Source organism: Pristiophorus japonicus, chromosome 13, assembly GCF_044704955.1.
Source record: "Pristiophorus japonicus isolate sPriJap1 chromosome 13, sPriJap1.hap1, whole genome shotgun sequence".
NCBI lineage: Eukaryota > Metazoa > Chordata > Chondrichthyes > Pristiophoridae > Pristiophorus > Pristiophorus japonicus.
The window spans coordinates 164074755-164099577 of record NC_091989.1 but is presented as its reverse complement, the minus strand read 5'-3'; the positions used below and the strand labels follow the sequence as shown (position 1 = coordinate 164099577).

General features: G+C 44.7%; 1 protein-coding gene across 3 annotated transcripts in view; it reads right to left on the bottom strand.

Annotated features, from left to right (window-relative positions):
• Positions 1-672: 672 nt before the first annotated feature.
• The window catches only part of LOC139278952 (17-beta-hydroxysteroid dehydrogenase type 2-like), a 78876-nt gene continuing 54725 nt past the window's right edge, over positions 673-24823 (bottom strand). For all 3 annotated transcript variants that reach the window (XM_070898238.1, XM_070898236.1, XM_070898237.1), the window contains 2 exons: positions 21010-21147; positions 673-8054 (listed from right to left, as the gene is read on the bottom strand). In XM_070898238.1, the coding sequence (XP_070754339.1) occupies positions 7693-8054; positions 21010-21147 (500 nt within the window). In that variant the 3' untranslated portion in view covers positions 673-7692. The remainder of the gene's footprint in view (positions 8055-21009; positions 21148-24823) is intronic.

Sequence of the window (24823 nt, the reverse complement as noted above, 5' to 3'; positions counted from 1 at the left end):
TTTTTGTTAACCAAAGGTATTAAGGGATATGGGCCAAAGGCGGGTATATGCAGTTAGATCATATATCAGCCATGATCTCCTTGAATGGCTTGAGGGGTTGAATGGTCTACTCCTGTTCTTATGTTCCTGGGGCTGGACTGTTCTGGGAGGGGGGTGGGGGAAACAGTGGGTAGGATTGGTAGCGGGTCGGGTGGGAAATTTCATATTTTTGTCAGTGAGTCGGGAACCTGTTGTCAATTCACTTCCACATGCCCTTCCTGACGTCAGGTCTGTCAGCGCAGTGGCGGGCGACCCAACTCAGGTAATCAGTGGCTCATTTAAGGCTATGAACCAAGAGCTGGAAAGTAGATTTGGCTGGATAGCTCTTTGTTGGCCGGCACGGACACGATGGGCCGAAATGGCCTCCTTCCGTGCTGTAAGTTTCTATGATTCTATTAAGGTCCCTTTAAAGAAACCGGCTGATGATGCGTCATCAAATGATGCTTCCTCTAATTGACCGGGAAACGCGCCGGGTGGGCTTAACAAGCCCTATCTAGTGAAATTCAATTCACAAGAGTGGGATGGAGCCAGCAGCGGTGACGGGACCCGCCCCTGGTGTCACCCACCAAGGTCAGCAAAATTGCGGCCTATGTGCCAATTTTTCTTTCATTGTTAAACCATCAGCACACAAAATGATATACAGATGTGTAACTTTATTTAGCAAATCAAATCCAAGTTTCTTCAGTTCCAAACCTGAAGATATTTTTCTTTTATTCCAGTTCCTCTATTTTATGCAAGCTTTATTTAACAATGAGTGTTTCAATTCAAGTAATAACAATATGGCTTTTTATCTGGTTGCAGAAGTGGTTCTTCAGCTATTTAACAAAACTGAGAATTGTTTACAGCAAAGTACCATTTATTTATTCAACATCTTTGAACAACTTGAACAATTTTTGATACCTTTTTCAAAACTGCCCCACTGATGTTGATGTTTTTACATTATACAGCTAGCTTTATCCAAAGAGTTTAAAAACAAATGATATTTTTAAAAACTTTAGTTTCAGATCAAAGAATCTTTATCCTGGATCTTTTTTCTAAACAAAGGAAATATTATTCTATGAGCAAAAGAGTTGTCTCCCCCATATATAAATAATACCATATCTGGTTCATGCCATTGCTACTTTCAAAGCAGACATGGCACAGTTGGGGATACTTTTTAGTATAAAAGTTGCTGATGGTGGCTGATAAACTTAAACCAACTGATTTTGATTATCAAATAAAATATATTTTAGTATGCAAGAACAAAGGGAAATCACAACAACTGTATTGAGAGGATCATTCTATTTTGTAGCTATTTTCAATCCATTGCTCAGTTAGATCAATATTTCAACGCATGTAACTCAAGGTTGGATCATTTACACATGTGAGGATAGCAATGCACAGGAAACAGCAGTGTGCCATTTCCCTCAAATTCATTTACACATGATGTCTCATCAGTGGAGCAGCATTTCAGCAATCAGGTCATTCATCACCGATCCTCCAAACAACTGAGCTTACACGCTCATTACAAGTTTTTTTGCATTCAGAAAAAAACTGCCAAAACTTGCCTCACTTGTGAGATGTCATGTATATATATGTATGTCATTCCCTTATAAGCTAGTGAAACAAAACCTGTGTATTATATAGAAAAATGCAGATATTGTGTAAACTTAGGCCTTTGTAAAAAAGGACTTTGGCTCTGCTCTCAAATATAACATGAATATAAGTGTCTCACTGCTATGCAAGATACTGCCACCTGTGTTTTCCTATATACTATGAAACAAGCAACAGCAATAAGCATCTACCCATCAAGTAATGCTATAAAATTTCATTCCTTACATCACAAAGAACATTAAAGTCTTGTACCATGATGTAACGGTCAGCTGGCAGCAGGGCAGGCATGATGGTAAAATAGTAGGTTTAAAGTGTATAAAACCCTCAAAAATCATTAAAGTATGTTTAAAAATATCTTGTAGGCAGTTAAGAGACAGTCAGAAATGTTTTGTGCTTTGCTTGTCATTTGGAGAGGTGATTGGAAACCTTGATTGGACTAGTGATTTAAAACATACCCTTCAACATACTTTTAATTGCAACAGCAGAACAATAAAATGCACACGTAAAGCACACAATTAACAATAACCATTCCTATTCAACATCATGCACATGCAAGCTAGAAGCTCCTGTCTGATCAGTGTCAACCTTGAAAATACGCACAGAGAATAGCTCATTACCAACAATGTGAAGCAACTAATAACACACGAGGCTGACCAGATCACTTCTGAGCAACAAAGTCATAGTGGCTGCAGAGATAGTAGATGCATTGGTTGTAATCTACCAAAATTCCCTGGATTCTGGGGCGGTCCCAGCGGATTGGAAAACCACAAATGTAACGCCCCTGTTTAAAAAAAGTAGGCAGACAGAAAGCAGGAAACTATAGACCGGTTAGCCTAATGTCTGCCGTTGGGAAAATGCTGGAGTCCATTATTAAGGAAGCAGTAGCAGGACATTTGGAAAAGCATAATTCAGTCAAGAAGAGTCAGCATGGTTTTATGAAAGGAAAATCATGTTTGACAAATTTGCTGGAGTTCTTTGAGGATGTAACGAGCAGGGTGGATAAGGGGGAACCAGTGGATGTGGTTTATTTGGATTTCCAGAAGGCATTTGATAAGGTGCCACATAAAATGTTACTGCACAAGATAAAAGTTCACGGAGTTGGGGGTAATGTATTAGCATGGATTGAGGTTTGGCTAACTAACAGAAAATAGAGAGTTGGGATAAACGGGTCATTTTCCGGTTGGCAATCAGTAAGTAATAGGGTGCAGCAGGGATTGGTGCTGGGGCCTCAACTATTTACAATCTATATTAACGACTTGGAGGAAGGGACTGAGTGTAATGTAGACAAGTTTGCCGACGATACAAAGATGGGAGGAAAAGCAATGTGTGAGGAGAACACACAAAATCTGAAAAGGACATAGATAGGATAAGTGAGTGGGCAAAAATTTGGCAGATGGAGTATAATGTTGGAAAGTGTGAGGTCATGCACTTTGGCAGAAAAAAAATAAAAGAGCAAGTTATTATTTAAATGGAGAAAGATTGCAAAGTGCCATTGTGCAGCGGGACCTGGGGGTACTTGTGCATGAAACACAAAAGGTTAGTATGCAGATACAGCAAGTGATCAGGAAGGCCAATGGAATCTTGGCCTTTTATTGCAAAGGGGATGGAGTATGAAAGCAGGGAAGTCTTGCTACAGTTGTACAGGGTATTGGTGAGGCCACACCTGGAATACTGTGTGCAGTTTTGGTTTCCATATTTATGAAAGTATATACTTGCTTTGGAGGCAGTTCAGAGAAGGTTCACAAGGTTGATTCTAAAGATGAGGGGGGTAGACTTATGAGGAAAGGTTGAGTAGGTTGGGCCTCTACTCATTGGCATTCAGAAGAATGAGAGGTGATCTTATCGAAACGTATAAGATTATGAGGGGGCGTGACAAGGTGGATGCAGAGAGGATGTTTCCGCTGATAGGGGAGACTAGAACTGGAGGGCATAATCTTAGAATAAGGGGCTGCCCATTGAAAACTGAGATAAGGTGAAATTTCTTCTCTCAGAGTTGTGGATCTGTAGAATTCGCTGCCTCAGAGAACTGTGGAAGCTGGGACATTGAATAAATTTAAGACAGAAATAGATAATTTCTTAAACGATAAGGGAATAAGGGGTTATGGGGAGCAGGCAGGGAAGTGGACCCGAGTCCATGATCGGATCAGCCATGATCGTATTAAATGGCGGAGCAGGCTCGAGGGACCGTATGGTCTCCTGCTCCTATTTCTTATGTTCTTATATTGTCTGACATGCAAAATCCTCGACCGAATCTGTGCCAGATTTCGGGTTTTGCCTCAAAAATGTCTGGTTTTCAGACAATAATTCCGGACAACTCCATCAGTTATGTGCAAAATGTCCGGTTTTCGGACAATTGCGGTTTTCGGAGTTCCGGGACGTTGCACCTGTATTACTGAGATCTGTCAGAAGGCCATCGCATTCTACAGATACTGATTTGAGATCAGTAACTGTAGTTTAACAGTCATAGTCAAAAATGAGGTTAAAAGTGGAACTGCTTCACCATTATCACAAGCAGCTAGTTGTCACATGTTTTACCTTTTTAAATTAAGCATACAAACAGCATTTTATAATATATTTTCTTGTACAAGAAAATTAGAAGATTGTTTTGAGGTCTCATTGTCGTTGCAATGCCACATTAATGAAAGTAGAATTCTCATTCCCACCACTATTTCTCCACGGCAGTGTAAGAAATTGCAATGGTGAATAAATTATTGGAAATAACAACTTTTCAGCACCCCTCAAACAGAAATGTGGAGAGGTATCAATGGTTTTCACATCAACTGAAAACAAGACAGAGATAAACTGATACAAATAACATTGCAATGAAGTCATTTGCAATTACATGCCATTGTACTATGGGCAGTCAGCTAAAAACAGAGTTTTCAGGTAATTTTTGCAAAATTCCAGTAATCATAACAAATATTGTCCAGAAACTATTGAAAAACCGTATGGTATCTCAAAGTAAGATACCAAAATTGTCCTGAAAGCAGAAGAAAACTTTGCAGATATTGTACTTTAGTTCATATAAGAGGTCATATGGTCCATCCAGTTGAAGCAGTCATGAAGACTCTAATATTCCTTTAAGTATTTGATACATTTGCTTGCTTATAGATAACACTGAAATAAAATCTGAAGTAGTGTAACGAATAGAAAAGTAACATGATAGCCTTAAAACCCACCGTTGCCACAAACAATGAACTATGGCTTGATTCAGATAAGTTTTCACTAAAGAAATGCCAGTAAGGAAAAAAATAAACGCAAAATTCTCCCTGAAAGAACAACCCTGCACAAGATGGGGGATAATAAATAAGGCAGTTCTCGGAAACGATTCAAACTCGGAGCAGATTAGCCACTTGGAATATTCTGCAGCGATATGGCTTGTTTCAGCTCCAGAGAGCACTAATGTTTTATGTAGTGGTTTGTACCATTGCTATCAGTAGCTGCGCATGATTTATTTTCTCAAAAAATGTAACGTTTTTGAGACCTGAGATTAATGACTTTCAAAGGACAAACATTTCTTTTTATAGAACATTTGTAAAACTTATATCCTGTAATTCCCTAATGCTAAATATAATTAATATAAAATTAGATATGTATACAAGCACAGTACCATCCATCGCTTCACAGTAGGCTTGGAGTAAACTGAACATGTGTGGTGTTGCTTTACAGCTACTGGAATATCTAACTTCATAGGATTTCATATTGCATACAGCACTTTTTGCAGCTACAGCACCGTGACATTTTCTATTCGGATTTCTTCTTTGCCTTCAAATTTCTACGTCTGCTGTGCCTTTTGTAAAGTTACCTTATAAGAATTATGAGCCCTAAAATGTCAGCTTGAAGCCTGCTGTCAGCTTGTTGTAGTGTGGACAAATGTGTGAAAATGACAATGATCTGAAGGCAACCCTACATTGCCTAGATAATGAATGACTGTACTAATGGGGATTGCAGTAGATACAATAGAATCTCACGTCAAACTTCTGTTACAAAAGATTTGTTGTGACAAAATGTTTCCCTTAGGCCCTAGGTAAAAATTTCCCTGGCATTAGAAAATCTCTTTTGCTGTATTAGAAGTGATTGCACGGTATGTGAAATATACAGTTAGTTTGGAAACTGAATACTTTCCTAATTAATCAAGTAATCAGATACATTATGAACTATCAAAATGGTGCTACTTCCTGATTGAATGTGAATTCGGTGTCTTGCAAGTTTCATGTTCGGTTGAATAGGCCACACTTTCTGCAGCGTGTGGGGTAGAATTGCGTACATTTTTGGGGCATAAAACGGGCATTGCCATGACAAATATGCCTGCGAGACGCTCCGTGTCCGATTTACCTGGGCGATCGGGCTGCTGCTAAATTTATCGGGCCCATTTGTTTTTTTATGCGGCCGCCCAAACCATGCATTAGGACCCCAATTAACACGTGGAAGGGGCCTAACAGCCATTTTAGGACTCCTATGGCCAATCAGTTTGTGATGAGCAGGGCAGGTGCCGGGCCTGCTTTGCTTAGGGTTGTTCAGTGGCCGCTACAGCCAAAGCAGCGGGGACCACCAAAAGGTAAGTTTAAAATACAATGTGGCCAAGACAAATTGCTTAGGAGCAGGAGTGCCGGCTCCACAGACTCACGGTTGGTTCTCTCCCCCCAACCTTCCCCTCTCTGCTGGGACTTATCTTTGGGCTGCTGCCAGCGAGGCAAGTGGCCCGACATGCGTTACCTTCAATGCGCAAGCTGCCTGTGGAGGCATGATAGGCGCTGGCAGCTCTCACAAGTAATGGAATGATACCTGAGGCCCAAGGTCGAGCTGGTCTCGAGCCTCCCATTTGGGGCTCCCACAGTAGCTGTGCTATTGATTATGTGCCCGAGAATGGGCCTTAACCAATTTCCACCCCTGTATATTTAAGCCAATGTATCGGTCAATTGCCCAGCTTAGAAGCAAAAAAAACACTCTTCTAGCCTGTTTTAATTCTAACAATGATGGTAGTTTTACATAGAGCAATAGATCCAATGTGTGCTATGCTACTATACTGCACCCATCTCAGCCACAAGACTGAAATTACTGGAAATACACATCAGGTCAGTCAGCACTTTTAAATAGAAATCATGTTAATGTTTTGGGTGTACACCCTTCATCAGAACTGAAAACTAAAAGATATAAAATGCCCAGCAGGCTGACTGCCCTACCGTGTATTTCCAACAGTTTTTTTGTTTGTTGCTGATTTTTTTCTGTTTATGTGCCCATATTAACTAGCTCCGTAATAAATTGATTATTAATTTCTCGTCTGTTCTAGCAAATACTTCACAAATTGGACTTGCTGATTATGGTTCACGTGCACACAAAAGCCAGTGCATTATTGGGTCTCAGATTTCCCAAGGGTTTCTGGTTCTATTATATAAATGTGTGTTGCATCCCTTAAATAGATTTTGCAACATCAAAGGATCATTGTATTTTGTAAAACAGCACTGTTGTTCACTCTATGCAGTCTTCACCTCCCACTGCACCAAAAAAGTATAAACATGTATTGAGAAAGCTTGCTCTACTTTATATTTTAGTATGCATTAGGAAAATAAAGAGAGTTCGACAGGGAGACGAGTTTAGACACTCCTTTCATTAAATAATTAATGGTCTCAATAACTTGTATGTTATTGTGGCACAGGCAAGTTAAAAAAAAATATGTGCAGGTATTCAATGGAGTGGTATCTTAATAGACCTCATTGTGGGATCCTCATATCTATGGAAGAAATTGTTTTTCTTTGTGCACTGTATCAACTGAAACTGCTCTATGGCTTAGTTAGTCCTATTGAGTATAAACTTTGCAATATTGCTGTTGTACCATTCTGAAAAATAAATGCTCACTCAGTGCCCAGCTTCAGACTTGAACTCTGCTTATCCTATAAAGAGGACTAATGCAGGAAATGTTATCAGTGTAAAGATTTTTGCAATGGTGTGTTTTAGTGTTGAATTTGTTGTTATAAGGTAGGATTTGTTAGTTGCCTAATGCTTGTACAAAAGGTATTTTCTTTACAAAATACCTGTCTGTGCTAACTGTAGGAGAATGGCTTATTGTTTGTTACTGCTGGAAGCCATTTTATTTACTCCAGCTGGTGTATCCTTACCTGATCCTAACATCTGAAAAATTACAAAATCAGACACGCAGGTGGGAAGGTAGTGATAGATGAATGGAAGAATGAAACCAGCTGGTCCAGGGGTATAGATTCTCTTGGGGTTCTTTGCGATCAGTGCAATGGAGATATCATTAAGGACAGGCTGTAGGTCGGCTGGCGAATGGACCTGCAACTTATCATATTTTCCTTGGAATGCTATTATGTAGTTTTCACCATAATCTGATTTCACATCAGGAGAGAGTTGCTGCACGATGTTCTTGTGTTGCTTGTTCCATTGGGCAGTGGTGCCAAAGATACCTATGGAAATATACAATGTTTAAGAGTTTAAGGTAGCACATGTTCAGTAATACCCTAAAAGCAGCATGAGTACAGTGTGAGGTGAATTGCTGAGTAACTCAAGAAATATGTATTCCCAGAATTTAAGAAAAACAAAACTCAATGTATGGAATAATTTAAATACAGACATCAGTCAGAATCAGCCTTTATCAATGACTGAAAAAGTACCAAGCAGTGTGTACTCCCATTCTGAAGACAATGAAATTCTCACCGCCACTGTAAAGTCCTGACCCTGCAGTACAGACTTACACGAGACACATGCTGAAGTCAAGGTCACTCTGGACATGAACCTTTATTTCACAGCTCTCGAGTGCCACACTTGCCTGAGACCTGCTTTTATATACCTGTGTGGAACAGGTATGCAGTGTCTCCTGCAAGTGCACCTCTGGTGGTAAAGTAAGCTTGTGGTTACAAGTCATATCTAGTTACAGTCATGTATAGCATGGTAAGATACAGTTATATACAGTAGTGTGAGATACATGACATCACCCTCCCCCAAGATCTTATTGTCTTTATAGATTCAGTCTCTCAGGTGGTCTACGCTCTCGCGTGGAGCGTCTTAGATGTGGTTCAATTGTTTGCCTTGGTGCTTGTTTTTCTTTCGGTGTGATTGCTGGTATCTCACCTGGGCTGTCTGTTGAGACTGTCCTTTCCTCAGGTGGTTCCCTCTGTCTGTCCACCAGGTGTGGTGTGAGTTCCACATTGTAGTCTGCCTCTGGTTCTGCAGTGTTGTTGGTGAATCTACTTTTTACTTGGTTGACATGGCTCCGGCAGGTTTGGCCATTGTCCATTTGTACAACCAGTAGCCTGTTTCCTTCCTTGCCTGTTACTGTCCCTGCAAGCCATTTGGGACCCCTGCCATACTTTAGCACAAACACTTTGTCCCCATTCCACCTCCCCCTCGAATTTCGGTCATGGTACCCAGTTAGCTTCTGGCGCTTTGCCTCTACAATTTCATGCATGTCTGGGAGGATTAACGAGAGCCTAGTCTTTAAGGTCTGTTTCATCAATAGTTGCGCGGGGGGAACCCCCAGTCAACGAATGCGGACGAGATCTGTATGCCAGCAGCAGTCGCGACAGGTGATCCCCGGGTGCTCGCGGTAGAGCTCCCGGACAAACGCCTCTCTGCCTCATAAGGGCATAAGTACTCGGCTGCCTCACATCAGGCAGGCTGCCTGTAGTGATAGTTCATGCATGCGCCTATGGAAAGGTTTGATCTCCTCGGGGCAGGCATCGCGAGCCTCTGCCCAGTCACCAGTTAAAACACATCTTTTGACTAAGGATAACGTGGGGTCGCTGGTCGTCCAGGCTCTGATTTGGCGAGCCGTCATGGGCGAACCTGTGGATTCAAAGGCATTGATTGCCATGACCATCTCACAGTCCTGTTCGTTGGACCCTTCCGTGGTCGCATGGGGTAGCCTGCTAAGCGCGTCGGCACAGTTGTCTGTGCCTGGTCTGTGCCTTATTGTGTAGTCGTAAGACGCCAGCATGAGTGCCCACCGCTGCGTTGGTGTTTATTGCCTTGCTCTCGGATAGCAGGGATGTGAGGGGTTTGTGATCGGTTTCTAACGCGAACTTGGCTCCGCAAAGGTATTGGTGCATCTTTTTGACACCGTACACGCATGCAAGCGCCTCCTTCTCAACCATACCGTACCCGTGCTCCGCCCGCGAAAGTGACCTGGAGGCATAACCAATGGGTTGTAATTTACCCGCATCATTGACATGCTGTAAAACGCACCCGACCCCGTACGCTGACGCATCACATGTAAGAACTAGCTTTTTACCTGGGTCAAAAAAGGCTAAAACACTGATGGAACATAGAAGGTTGCGTGCCTTATTGAAGGCGCGTTCTTGGGCGTCCCCCCAAAATCAATCGCACCCCTTTCTGAGTAGCACGTGGTGAGCTCCAGCAGCATGCTCAAGTTCTGCATAAAGTTCCCAAAGTAATTGAGTAGCCCAAGAAAGGCGTGCAGTTCTGAGACATTCCGGGGCCTGGGTGCCAGACGAATTGCTTTGGTTTTGGATTCTGTTGGGCGGATTCCATCAGCGGCAATCCTTCTGCCCAAAAATTCAACCTTGGGCGCGAGAAACAGACACTTGGATTTCTTAACTCTTAGGCCTATCCGATCTAATCGACTTAGTACTTCCACCAAATTGCGAAGATGGGAGTCGGTGTCCCTGCCCATGATAAGTATGTAATCTTGAAACACAACCGTCAACCGGGATGGACTTGAGCAGACTCTCCATGTTACGCTGGAATATAGCAGCTGCCGACCTGATACCGAATGGGCATCGATTGTACGTAAAAAGACCTCGACGTGTGCTGATGGCGGTGAGTAGCTTAGACTCTGTCAGTTCTTGCATCATATACGCAGATGTGAGATCTAGTTTCGAGAAAAGTTTTCCTCCAGCCAATGTGGCAAATAGGTCCTCCGCTCTGGGCAGCGGGTATTGGTCCTGTAGGGAGACTCTGTTTATGATAGACTTGTAATCCCAACAGATTCGTACGGATCCATCAGGCTTCATGACGGGGACGATGGGGCTTGCCCAGTCGCTGAATTCCACGGGTGAGATAATGCCTTCCCGCAGAAGCCGGTCCAGTTCGTATTCAATCCTTGTGATGGACCGGTCTGGCATCCTGTGTGATGTAGATTTTAACTTTAGCCCCTTTGAAGGTGCCCACACCTGGCTGAAAGAGATGTTCAAATCAACTTAGAACTGTTGAGCAGGAGGTCCATTCCTCTGACGACATGGCGTGAACATCATCTCATTTCCAATTTAGTTTTGCCAGCCAGCTTCTCCCCAACAGTGCTGGGAGATCTCCGGGGACAATCCACAGGGGAAGTCGGTTCACCGTCCCTTTGTGTGTGACTGAGAGCATGGCGCTGCCAAGGACTGGGCCGATTTCTTTGGTATAGGTCCTTAGTTTGGTGTTGATTCTTGTGAGTTTTGGTCTGTTGCTTTTGTGCGGCCACAGCTGTTCAAATTGTTGGACGCTCATGAGAGATTGACTAGCTCCCGTGTCCAGTTCCATGTTGACGGGTATCCCATTGAGTAGGACCCTCATCATTATTGGAGGCGTCTTGTTATAAGAACAGTGGACATTGATCGTGTTGACCCGCTGTACCTCGGCGTCGCGGGCACTGTCCCCACCGTCTTCTGGTCCGCTTTCCGATCCTTCCGATTTGTATACGAGCCGAGCTGCTGTTTTTCCACACATGCGAGCCAGATGCCCTGTATAGTTGCAGTTTCTACAAACAGCATGCTGAAATCGACACCCCGTTGTTGAGTGCCTTCCCTCACATCTCCAGCACAGACCGCTTCCATTGTTTCCGAAGGATGCGCTGCGTCTGGCTGATCTCTCTTGAGCTTCTCTCAGTCTGTAGTTGATTGCTCGCATTGTGGGTTGATGAGGTGTGAATGGCCGTTCATGTGGCCCTTGATGGCTTCTGGCGCCACTGCCTGCTGTTGAAGGCCTGCTCTCCTGCCTTTGTCTGTGTGTGGGGGTAGAGGCTGTTTCAGGCTGTGAACCCCTTGTTCCGATGTTTCATTAGTTGTCGTACCCGCAGTATAGATCAACCTCGTTTCTTCTTCTCCTGCCAAGAATGTCTGTGCGACCAGTGCTGCTGCCTCTAGGGTCAAGTTCTTGGTCGCTATAAGCTTTCAGAATATGCCTGCTCTCTCAGTACTTCTCTCCTTAGTTCATCGGAGAACTCACATAAACTAGCCAGCCTCCGAAGTTCTGCCACAAAGTCGGGTATGCTCTGGCCCACACAGCGTCTGTAGTTGTAGAACCTGTGTCTGGCCATGTGTAGGCTGCTCGCTGGCTTCAGGTGGTCTCTCACCAGTGTGCTCAACTCCTCAAACGACTTGCTTGCTGGTTTCTCGGGTGCCAGCATGGGCTCTTCTCTTGTCTGCCTTATCGTCGCCCAACCAGTCTTTGGTTACAAAGCTTTGCTGGTGCCTTTCTATAAAGTCCTCCCAATTGTCTCCAGCATTGTATTTCTCATCTGAGCCGTTGGTAGCCATTCTGTGGATTCTGTGATCCCGTAATTCGTCGCCACTGTAAAGTCCTGACCCTACAGTACAGACTTACACGAGGCACATGTTGAAGTCAAGGTCACTCTGGACCTGCACCTTTATTTCATAGCTCTCGAGTCCCACACTTGCCTGAGACCTGCCTTTTATATACCTGTGTGGAACAGTTATGCAGTGTCTCCTGCAAGTGCAACCCTGGTGGTAAAGTATGCTTGTGGTTACAGGTCATATCTAGTTACAGTCATGTATAGCATGGTAAGATAGTTATATACAGTAGTGTGAGATACATGACAGTAACAAATCCACAACAGCCCACATAGAGGGATGGACAAACGGGTTCAAGATGGAAGAAGATAGTATATCACCACATGCTCCGGGGAACCAAATTTAAGGGAATGCAATTGGAATGTTGCCCTTTATTGCAAGGGGGTTGGAGTATAAGATTAAGGAAGTCTTGCTGAAATTATATAGGGCTTTGATGAGACCACACCTGGAGTACTGTGCACAGTTTTGATCTCCTTACCAAAGGAAGGAAAACTTGCCTTGGAGGCAGTGCAACAAAGGTTCACTAGATTGATTTCTGGGATGAGATAGTTGTCGTATGAGGAGAAATTGAGTAGAATGGGCCTATATTTCTAGAGTTTAGAAGAATGAGAGGTGACCTCATTGAAACATAAAAAATTCTTAGAGGGCTTGACAGAGTAGCTGCCGAGAGGTTGTTTCCCCTTGCTGGAGAGCCTAGAACTAGGGGTCACAGTCTCAGGATAAAGGATTGGTCATTTAGGACTGAGATGAGGAGAAATTTCTTCACTCAGAGGGTTGTAAATCTTTGGTATTTTCTACCCCGAAGGCCGTGGATGCTCAGTTGTTGAATATATTCAAGAAGGTGTTCACTAGATTTTGGACAATAAGGGAATCAAGAGACATAGTGATAGGGCAGAAGTTGAGGTAGGAGATCAGCCATGATCTTACTGAATGGCACAGCAGGCTCAAGGGGCTGTACGGTCTACTCCTTTGTCTTATGAAACCTTCAGGATAAGGTCATGTGAACCTGTACATAGCTATCTCCATGGCCACTGCCAACCGCCTCATCCTTAAGTGTATAAAATACATCAGAATGCACAATTACACCAACAGACTCATTCATCTTTACTGCCTGGACTTTAAGTGCCTGTTAAAGAAACCAAACGATTTTCATTCCATTAATTTAAATGGAAGGAAAATTGTTATGTATGTAAACATTGTAACTGTGTAAGACTTACCACCAGAGCGCGCAAGTGTTAGAGGCCCAAGGGTCACCTGCACACCTCGTGCAAGGGAGTATAAAAGGTTGTCTGCCATGCTGCTTAGGCATTCCGGAGTTGTATTAAAGAGACTAAGGTCACATCAGTTTTAGCTCACAGTACTCAGTCTTGTGGAGTTCTTCCATACCTAACAATTGGCGACGAGTAACAGATTATGAACTTTCATGCGGTCATGGCTGCCGTTGGTATTTTAGAGATATTTGTAGAGGGTGATGATTGGGAAGCCTTCGTTGAGCATCTCGACCAGTACTTCGTGGCCAACAAGCTGGATGGGGAGGATAAAGCGATCAAGCGCAGGTCGATTCTCTTCACCGTGTGTGGGTCCACAATATACGGCCTCATCAAGAATTTGCTAGCACCGGAGAAAACCAGCGGAGAAGATATATACAGAGTTGTGTACGCTGGTTGGGAACCACCTCAAGCCGAAGGAGCGTGTCTTAATGGCCAGGTATCGCTTCTACACGCACCACCGCTCCAAGGGCCAGGATGTGGCGAGTTATGTTGCCGACCTGAGACGCCTTGCGGGAACTTGCGAATTTGCTGGATTTTGGGGGGAAATGCTGCGGGACGTATTTGTGCTTGGCATCGGCCACGAGGTCATTCTTCGCAAGCTGCTGTCCGCCGAATTCCTAGACCTAAGCAAGGCCATCACGATAGCCCAGGCATTCATATCCATGAGCGATAATACGAGACAGATATCTTCCCAGCATCGAAGCTCACCAGCAAGTACTCTGCATAAGATAATGTTGCTAGCAGGCAGAATTGCATATGGTAGGGCCAACACATCTGCAGCTGCAAGATCTAGGATGACTTAGAGTCCGCCATCGGGCATGAATGCAAATCCATTAGCACCATGTTGGTGCTACGGGAGTAATCATCGAGTCCATCAATGTCAATTCAAGCACTACGTGTGCAAAGGCTGCGAAACAATGGGGCACCTCCAGCGAATGTGCAAGAGTGCTGCAACTCATCACGTGGCAGAGTCGGCAGAGGATGATCGATCCGGCGCAGATCACGCAGAACAAACAAGAGAGGCAACTCAACCCGAGGAAGAAGTGTATGGGGTACACACCTTCACCACCAAGAGCCCTCCTATCATGCTGAAAGTCAAATTGAATGGTATTCCGGTATCAATGGAGTTGGACACGGGGGCGAGTCGGTCAATTAGGAGCCAGAAGGCTTTTGAGAAACTGTGGGGCAACAAGGCACAGAGGCCCAAACTGAGCCCGATTCAGACAAAGCTGTGCACCTACACCAAAGAGCTCATACCAGTCATTGGCAGTGCGGCAGTTAAGGTATCTTACGATGGAGCTGTGCATGATTTATCACTGTGGATTGTACCAGGGGATGGCCCAACGATATTCGGCAGAAGCTGGCTATTCGATGGAACCGGGACGACATCTTCAGTGGATGATGCCTCATGCGCCCAAGTGCTGAGCAAATTTCCGTCACTATTTGAACCAGGGATCGGCAACTTCACAGGCGCCAAGGTGCAGATCCATCTAATCTCCGATGCAAGGCCGTTCATCACAAGGCTCAAGCGGTTCCATATATGATGAGGGAGAAAGTCGAGATCGAACTGAACAGACTTCAACGTGAGGGAATCATTTCGCCAGTCGAGTTCGAGTGGGCTGGTCTGATTGTACCGGTGTTGAAAAGCAATGGCACGGTCAGAATCTGCCAAGACTACAAGGTAACCGAGTCTCGTTACGAGACCAGTAGCCGCTACCCAAGGCAGATGACCAGTTTGCAATGTTAGCAGGGGAGGGGAGTCGTTCACCAAGTTGGACCTAACCTCCACCTACATGACACAGGAGCTGGCTGAATCTCCGAAAAGATTGATGTTATCAACACGCACAAAGGACTGTTTATATACCACAGGTGCCCTTTTGGGATTCGCTCGGCTGCTGCCATCTTCCTGAGGAACATGGAGAGTCTGCTGAAATCGGTTCCGTGCACCGTTGTGTTTCAAGAAGACTTCCTGATCGAACACCTGCACAACCTGGAAGAGGTTCTAAGTCGTCTAGACAGAGTGGGACTCAGGCTGAAATGCTCCAAGTGTTTTTTCCTGGCGCCAGAGGTCGAATTTTGGGGGAGAAAGATTGCGACAGACGGCATCTGACCCACGGACTCAAAGACAGAGGCCATCAAGAATGCACCCAGACCACAGAATGTGATGGAGCTGCATTCGTTCCTGGGACTCCTCAACTATTTTGGTAACTTTCTACCCGGGTTAAGCACTTTACTGGAACCGTTGCACATGTTGCTATGTAAGGGTGACGACTAGGTTTGGGGTAAATCTCAAGAGACAGCCTTTGAGAAGGCTAGAAACCTCCTTTGTTCTAATAAGTTACTTGTACTGTATGACCCATGTAAATGATTAGTGTTAGCTTGTGATGCATCTTCGTACAGGGTCGGCTGTGTCTTACAGCAAATCAATGTATCAGGCAATCTTCAACCAGTTGCATACGCGTCTAGAAGTCTGTCTAAGGCTGAAAGAGCCTACAGTATGGTCGAGAAAGAGGCGATAGCATGTGTACATGGGGTTAAGAAAATGCACCAATACCTATTTGGACTTCGGTTTGAGCTTGAAACCGACCACAAACCGCTCATTTCGCTGTTTTCAGAAAGCAAAGGTATAAACACCAATGCTTCATCCCGCATCCAAAGATAGGCACTAACATTGTCCACCTATGCCTATGTTATCCGCCACAGACCAGGCACGGAGAACTGTGCTGATGCCCTCAGTCGGCTACCATTGCCCATTACCGGGGTGGAAATGGCACAGCCCGCAGACTTGCTTCTGGTCATGGATGCTTTTGACAGCGAGGGGTCACCTGTCACTGCTCGACAGATCAGGACCTGGACCAGCCAGGATCCTGTACTATCACTTGTAAAACGTTGCGTCCTCAATGGGAGCTGGTCGGCCATTCCCGGGGAAATGCAAGATGAAATCAAGCTGTTTGACTGACGCAAAGATGAAATGTCCATCCGGTCGGATTGTCTCTTATGGGGTAATCATGTAGTTTTGCCAAAAAAAGATAGGGCAACATTTATATGCGACCTACACAATACCCACTTAGGCATAGCCAGGTCGCATGTTTGGTGGCCCGGCATTGACTTGGACTTAGAATCATGCGTACACCAGTGCAACATGTGCTCACAATTGAGCAATGCACCAAGGCAGGCTCCATCGAGTCTGTGGTCATGGCCCTCCAAACCGTGGTCCAGGATTCACGTAGATTTTGCTGGCTCCTTTCTCAGAAAGATGTTTTTAGTTGTAGTGAACGCTTACTCTAAATGGATTGAATGTGTAATTATGTCATCCAACACATCCACTGCCACCATTGAAAGCCTCTGGGCTATGTTCGCCACCCATGGCTTGCCCGACATCCTTGTCAGTGACAATGGACCATGTTTCACCAGCTCGGAATTCAACAAGTTTATGACCCATAATGGCATCAAGCATGTCAGGTCTGCCCCGTTTAAGCTCGCATCCAACGGTCAAGCAGAACAGGCAATCCAAACTATCAAGCAAAGCTTGAAAAGCGTGATGGTAGGCTCCTTGTAGACCCGCTTATCTCGGGTTCTGCTCAGCTACCGGACGCAACCCCACTTGCTCACTGGGGTCCCCCTGCAGAATTGTTAATGAAGGGAGCACTCAAAACCAGGCTCTCCCTCGTCCACCCGGATCTACATGATCACGTGGAAACCCGGCGTCAACGGTAAAACATATACCACGATCGGGTGGCTGTATCGCGTGACAGTGATGTTAACGACCCTGTGTTTGTCCTTAATTACGGTCATGGTCCTAAATGGGTCGCTGGCACTGTCTTGGCCAAGGAGGGGAATAGAGTGTTTATAGTCAAACTATTGAATGGACAAACGTGCAAAAAGCATTTGGATCAGACCAAACTGCGGTTCACTGACAACCAGGAACAACCTGAAGAGGACATCACCATCATCGATCCACCAACACACACCCAACCAGCAATCGACGTCGCTGTCAATCAAGAGGATGAACCCACCATTCCCAACAGTCCTGTCAGACCAGCCACGCCGCAGTGCAGCAATGGTCCAACCAACTCACCCATGCCAGAGTTTGAACTCAGATGATCAACCAGGGAGCATAGGGCCCGGATTGTCTCAACTTGTAAATAATTTGTATCAAAGACTTTGGGGGGGGGGGGAGAGTGATGTTATGTATGTAAACATTTTAACTGTGTAAGACTTGCCACCAGAGGGTGCAACTGTTGGAGGCCCAAGGGAGTATAAAAGGTTGTCTGCCATGCTGCTTAGGCACTCTGGAGTTGTATTAAAGAGACTAAGGTCACATCAGTTTTAGCTCACAGTACTCAGTCTTGTGGCTGTTATTGGCATGTGTTTGTCCCCGCTCAGGCAACTCTTAATGCCCAATCAGTAAAGATGAAAATCTACCACATTGTTTCAATGAAGGTTGCTGTAAAAATCTTGTAAACAAGAAGTACAACCATAGAAGTATGTAAACCTATGGAAATTCTGGATTTAAAAAAAAAGTCAAAAATCATAGTAAAGAGTGAGAAATTAAACTTTGTGGAAAGTTGCAGTTTCAATGGGTGTTTCGGAGTAGAAGACAGATGCAAAGCATTCCAATTTAGCAATGGGGTGGGCTGCACTCAATCTGCGAGGGCGTTTGTCCTACTGCCAAATCTGCTGGGACCATTTTTTAGGCGTCCTGGGTGGACGACTAAAACAGCCCTTCAATATGTAAATTAATTAACATTGCTAGTTTATCAATCCCATTGTCTTGCCAGCGACGCCCACATGCCTTGAATGAACAAACTCCGAGCTGCATTGAATCCTGGCCAGAAAGAAAGTTGAAGACTCATGGTGCTGGATCTACTATGTGAATGGCCCTAAATCAAGAGGACATTTTAAACAGGGATAAAAGGAGTGGCGCCCTAATGTAATGATTGTTTTTACTTGATGATATTCAGTTGTTGAAGAATTTAAAGAAACAAGATTGTCAGTGCTATATTTTTAAAAAAGGAGGGAGAGAAAAAACAGGGAATTATAGACCGGTCAGCCTGACCTCAGTAGTGGGTAAAATGATGGAATCAATTATTAAGGATGTCATAGCAGCGCATTTGGAAAATGGTGACATGATAGGTCCAAGTCAGCATGGATTTGTGAAAGGGAAATCATGCTTGACAAATCTTCTGGAATTTTTTGAGGATGTTTCCAGTAAAGTGGACAAAGGAGAACCAGTTGATGTGGTATATTTGGACTTTCAGAAGGCTTTCGACAAGGTCCCACACAAGAGATTAATGTGAAGAGTTAAAGCACATGGGATTGGGGGTAGTGTGCTGACATGGATTGAGAACTGGTTGTCAGACAGGAAGCAAAGAGTAGGAGTAAATGGGGACTTTTCAGAATGGCAGGTAGTGACTAGTGGGGTACCGCAAGGTTCTGTGCTGGGGCCCCAGCTGTTTACACTGTACATTAATGATTTAGACGAGGGGATTAAATGTAGTATCTCCAAATTTGCGGATGACACTAAGTTGGGTGGCAGTGTGAGCTGCGAGGAGGATGCTATGAGGCTGCAGAGTGACTTGGATAGGTTAGGTGAGTGGGCAAATGAATGGCAGATGAAGTATAATGTGGATAAGTGTGAGGTTATCCACTTTGGTGGTAAAAACAGAGAGACAGACTATTATCTGAATGATGACAGATTAGGAAAAGGGAAGGTGCAACGAGACCTGGGTGTCATGGTACATCAGTCACTGAAGGTTGGCATGCAGGTACAGCAGGCAGTTAAGAAAGCAAATGGCATGTTGGCCTTCATAGCGAGGGGATTTGAGTACAGGGGCAGGGAGGTGTTGCTACAGTTGTACAGGGCCTTGGTGAGGCCACACCTGGAGTATTGTGTACAGTTTTGGTCTCCTAACTTGAGGAAGGACATTCTTGCTATTGAGGAAGTGCAGCGAAGATTCACCAGACTGATTCCCGGGATGGTGGGACTGACCTATCAAGAAAGACTGGATCAACTGGGCTTGTATTCACTGGAGTTCAGAAGAATGAGAGGGGACCTCATAGAAACGTTTAAAATTCTGACGGGTTTAGACAGGTTAAATGCAGGAAGAATGTTCCCAATGTTGGGGAAGTCCAGAACCAGGGGTCACAGTCTAAGGATAAGGGGTAAGCCATTTAGGACCGAGATGAGGAGAAACTTCTTCACCCAGAGAGTGGTGAACCTGTGGAATTCTCTACCACAGAAAGTTGTTGAGGCCAATTCACTAAATATATTCAAAAGGGAGTTAGATGAAGTCCTTACTACTCGGGGGATCAAGGGGTATGGCGAGAAAGCAGGAAGGGGGGTACTGAAGTTTCATGTTCAGCCATGAACTCATTGAATGGCGGTGCAGGCTAGAAGGGCTGAGTGGCCTGCTCCTGCACCTATTTTCTATGTTTCTATGTTTTCTATGTATTGGAGAGCATGGAAATCAAGCTGTAGTGATTCAACCATTACATTACAAGAGACTGGGGGTTGTGGTACATTGAGAGAAGTTGATGAATGAAGAATTTAATTAATCATCAGCCAAGCAACATCATTTTAGGTTCAACTGCAAAAACAGGGTTTGAATTTTTATAGTTTTTATAGTATGCTAAAATAGAAAACTAGGAAAAACTGGTCAGAAACTTATTAATATCCTAAAAATCTGAAGTGTTGTGAATTGGGTGCACTATTTGCACATCCAATTCTCCGACATGTGAGAGTAAGATTTGTGACTGTTTTGAGCAGTTGTCCTTTTCTTCCCATACCTTGCTTCCGGTCACGATAAGGATGAAAATTACCAACCAAACTGCCATAAAGGATCTTTGTCCTTACTTGCTGGGACTGATCACACTTGCTATCATTCAGCTTCATAAAGTTTAATATTAAACATGAGAGGTCAGCCTCACACTGTTACAGGTTGGGACGAAGTCATTTAGTGTATTCATTGTCGATGCTTTCAAGGCCAAAAACTATGCAACATTACAGTTTTTTGATCAACCATCAAAATCATTATTTTCCAAATATGAAGATAAATTAATTTTTGAATTACAGTCATGTGTCACTGAAAGGTGTTTAATTAATTAAAGGCGCTGCACTGTACAAGTAAACCTGGCCATTTTTCATGCAAATGTCAGAAAGTCAATAAAAGCTGACATCGACTGCACTTTTAGATGGACTGAGCTTCGACTGGAAATATCAAATATGAAATATGTTCCTCGAACACTAAAATCCATATATAAATTAAAAGCAACATATTACAGGGTATTTCAATCTGGATTATCGTATTGGTCCAATTGTGTCCACGGAAGAGCAATTCATCTATTTAACTAGTTTAATAGTAAAAACCCATCTCCTTGAGCTCACGATACACACACACACACACATAATATAGAAAATTGTATGCTAAAATATATAAAATATACAGCTTAGCAAACGATTTGCTCCATCTTTCATCGATAGAGTGTCAGCTGATGAAAATAAATAGGGTGGCTTGTGGAAGCCTTCAATGCCTTAAGCTCTTTCTGATGCAGATACAGACCTGTTTTGAACCCACCAGGTTGGACGATGGCCACTTTGACTCCCCAAATGGCAAGTTCTTGTCTCAAAATATCAGAAAACATGCCGAGAGCGGCTTTTGAAGCTCCATATGCCGCAAACCCCAGCAATGGTGTATTTCCTGTATTGGGAGAGGTTAAAACAATAGCATTAACAGAACCCTGGCCAGGCACACTTAGATACATATTTTCAGCATGAGTTTCCAAGCAACGTAATTTTAGGTTCAACTGCAAAAATAGAGTTTGAATTTTTATAGTTTTTATGGTATGCTAAAATAGAAAACTAGGAAAAGCTGGCCAGAAGCTTATTACTATCCTAAAAATCTGAAGTGTTGTGAATTGAGTGCACTATTTGCGCATCCTATTCTGCGATATATGAGAGTAAGATTTGTGTTGGGAACAGAATCTTAATAGTTTCAGGACTCGTATGTACATGAAAACTGAGAGGGATAAAAGCATTGAAGGGACAAGGTTTATTGTCGCAGGGGTTTGGAGGCATGCCTTGTCCAACCTCCAGAACATTTTAATCTTAATACTTCACTTGGTGCCTTTTCCAGTATTTTGTAATCTATAATGAAAATGGACTTTCAGTTTTTCCAGCCCCTCTCCCAGTTCACAGTGAAACTTCACCATCTCTAGCCGGCAAGCACAGAGACGTTTCTTCCCCATCCAACCATCCCAGTTGGCACTCTTCCCATTCCCCTATGTTTAAGCTGGCACTTTGCTTTCCTTACCTCCTGTCCAGTCAGTTCAAGCTCCAACGAACACCTCCCCCCCGCCCCCCCCAAATTATGCCATCAATTTCCTTCCTCTCTCCTTCCAACCCTTTTCCTTCCCTTCCCCGAGCTAATGCTGGTAGTTCCTCACTCACAGTATACAGCGATGTCAAGCAGAAGAACCATGCGGCAAGAGCTCTTGGGTGGTGTAATGTATTTGCTTCATGGGTTCTTTGCTTAAGAATTCATAGCAACACGCTGCTATTAAGAACTAGTTAGTTTATTAGCAAAGGTTTAACAATCATACGACACACTGCAGTTCATCCACCAGGCTAACAACCAACTGCCTCATTGTGGATCTCCTGAACCCAACTGGCTGGGGTTTTATTGAGTCTTGTGAACATCACGTGATTGGCTAAGCCGCTCCCAACTCAACAGCTCTATAAGCCCGTGAGCATACTCACAGGTGCATAATTATAGGTGGTGGGTCTGATCTGTGCTGCTTTTTGTCCACAGACAGGGACCCCAAATCACTAACACTCCGCTTTACATATGGACAGTTGGCCTGCAGTAGTTAAATCCAATCAGCTGTAGGGATGAGAGAGCAGCATAACTGAAGCGGTTAGTACACTTTCTCATGGTAATTTCACAATCTTGTGCTCTCCTGGTGGAGTGCTACACTCACAGAAAGCCCAGGTTGCAGGATAGGAGCTACAATGCTTTAGGCCCATCTCCAATTCACATTCCCTTGGAGCATGACTTATCCACTGGGGGCATGGGATTGTGGAATTAATAGATAAAATCTAAAATGTTGGAGACAGCCACTTTATATTCGACTTGAAGTATTCTACATTTGAAAGTGGTTAAAATGTGAAATGGAGTAGTTGAGACAAATAGCATTTAAGGGGAAGTACATGAGGGACAATACTGCGGATGCTAGAATCCGAAACAAACAGAAAATGCTGGAAACACTCAGCAGGCCAGGCAGCATCTGTGGAGAGAGAAACAGATTTAACGTTTCAGGTCTGTGACCCTTCGTCAGAACTGGAAAAAGTTAGAGATGTAACAGATTTTAACCAGGTGCAGAGGCAGGGAAAGTGGGGCAGAGGAAAGAACAAAACTGGAGATGGCAGAATCGTAAATAGCGGCCGCCTGAAAAAATAGGGGCAGAGGTTATGATCTGAAATTGTTGAATTCAATGTTGAGTCCAGAAGGCTGTAAAGTGCCTAATCGAAAGATGAGGTGCTGTTTCTTGGGTTTATGTTGAGCTTCGTTGGAACAGTGTAAGAAGCCAAGAACGGAGAGATCAGAGTGGAAGTGAAGCGGGGAATTAAAGTGACAGGTGACAGGAAGCTCAGGGTCACCCTTAACGGACTGAACAGAGGTGTTCTGCAAAGGGGTCACCCAATCTGCGCTTCGTCTCCTCAATGTAGAGGAAACCGCATCGTGAGCAACGAATACAGTACACTAAATTGCAAGAAGTACAAGTATATCGCTGTTTCTCCTGGAAGGAGTGTTTGGGGCCCTGGACAGTGGGAAGGGAGGAGGTAAAAGGGCAGGTGTTGCATCTCCTCCATGGGGAGGGGAGGAGATGTTGGGGGTGACGGAGGAGAGGACCACGGTGTCGCGAGGGGAGCGGTCCCTTCGGAATGCTGATGTGTTTGATGGTGGGATCATGCTGGAGGTGGTGGAAATATCAGAGGATGATCGTTTGAATGTGGAAGCTGGTGGGGTGGAAGGTGAGGACAAGGGGAACCCTGTCGTGGTTCTGGGAAGGAGGCGAAGGGGTGAGATCAGAAGTGCGGAAAATGGTATGGACACGGTCAAGGGCCCCGTCAACCGCAGTAGAGGGGAATCTTCGGTTGGGGAAAAAGGAAGACATATCGGAAGCACTAGTATGGAAGGTGGCATCGTCAGAACAGATGTGGCGGATACGGAGAATGGAATAGAGGCAGAGAACAGAGGTGTTAGAGCGGGGAATTAAAGTGACAGATGACCGGAAGATCGGGGTCACCCTTACGGACTGAACGGAGGTGTTCCGCAAAGCGGTCACTCAATCTACATTTGGTCTTCCCAATGTACAGGAGATTAGGCGGCCGCTTTGCGGAACTTCTCTCTGTTCTCGGCCTCTTACACTGTTCCAACAAAGCTCATCTCTAACCTTTTCCAGTTATGACAAAGGGTCCCAGACCTGAAATGTTAACTCTGTTTCTCTCTCCATGGATGCTACCTGGCCTGCTGAGTGTTTCCAGAATTTGCCGTTTTTGTTTTGTAAGCATGATCCTAGTTTCATTCTAACCTAGTCCCTTTATTATTTTAAAAACCTCCATCAAATCACCCTTCTTTCAACACTTCTCTAAAGTATACAGACCCAGCTCTTTGGGCTCAAGTTTTGGACCCCCGCTAGAAAGGCGCACATCGGAGAGGCCCGCCTAATTTGTAGAACAAAAATTGTGCCGAATACTTACCTCGCAATTCTACAATAGCTGTAGGCCCATTTCCAGCTCAGCGCTGCGCAGCAGCAGCTGCTGGGGGCAGAGCTACAGCCCTGCGCCAAAAACAGTGCCGGCAGCTGCGCGCGTGCGCAGTAGCTCCCGGCCCCCCAAGCACCTCCAGTCTCCGGCCGAGTGGCCTGACACCGCTTACTTCATCGGCGGCGGGGCCCGCCCGCCCGGCATCTCGCTGGGGGCGGGCCCCCGCCCAAAGAGTCGGCAGCGGCGGCGACGGACCGCATTGCGGCCCTGGAGCTGCGGGTGGATGAACTCTGGAGCATCCACGATGCTGAGAATGACGTGAATAGCACGTTTAGTGAATTGGTCTTACCACAGGAAAAGGGTCCACAGCCAGATAGGGAATGGATGACCAACAGGAAGAGCATTGCAAGGAAGGTAGTGCAGGGGTCCCCTGCGATCATCCCCCTGCAAAACAGATACACCGCTTTGGATACTGTTGAGGGGGATGACTCATCAGGGGAGGGCAGCAGCAGCCAAGTTCATGGCACCGCGGTGGCTCTGCTGCACAGGAGGGCAGGAAAAAGAATGGGAGAGCTATAGTGATAGAGGATTCAATTGTAAGGGGAATA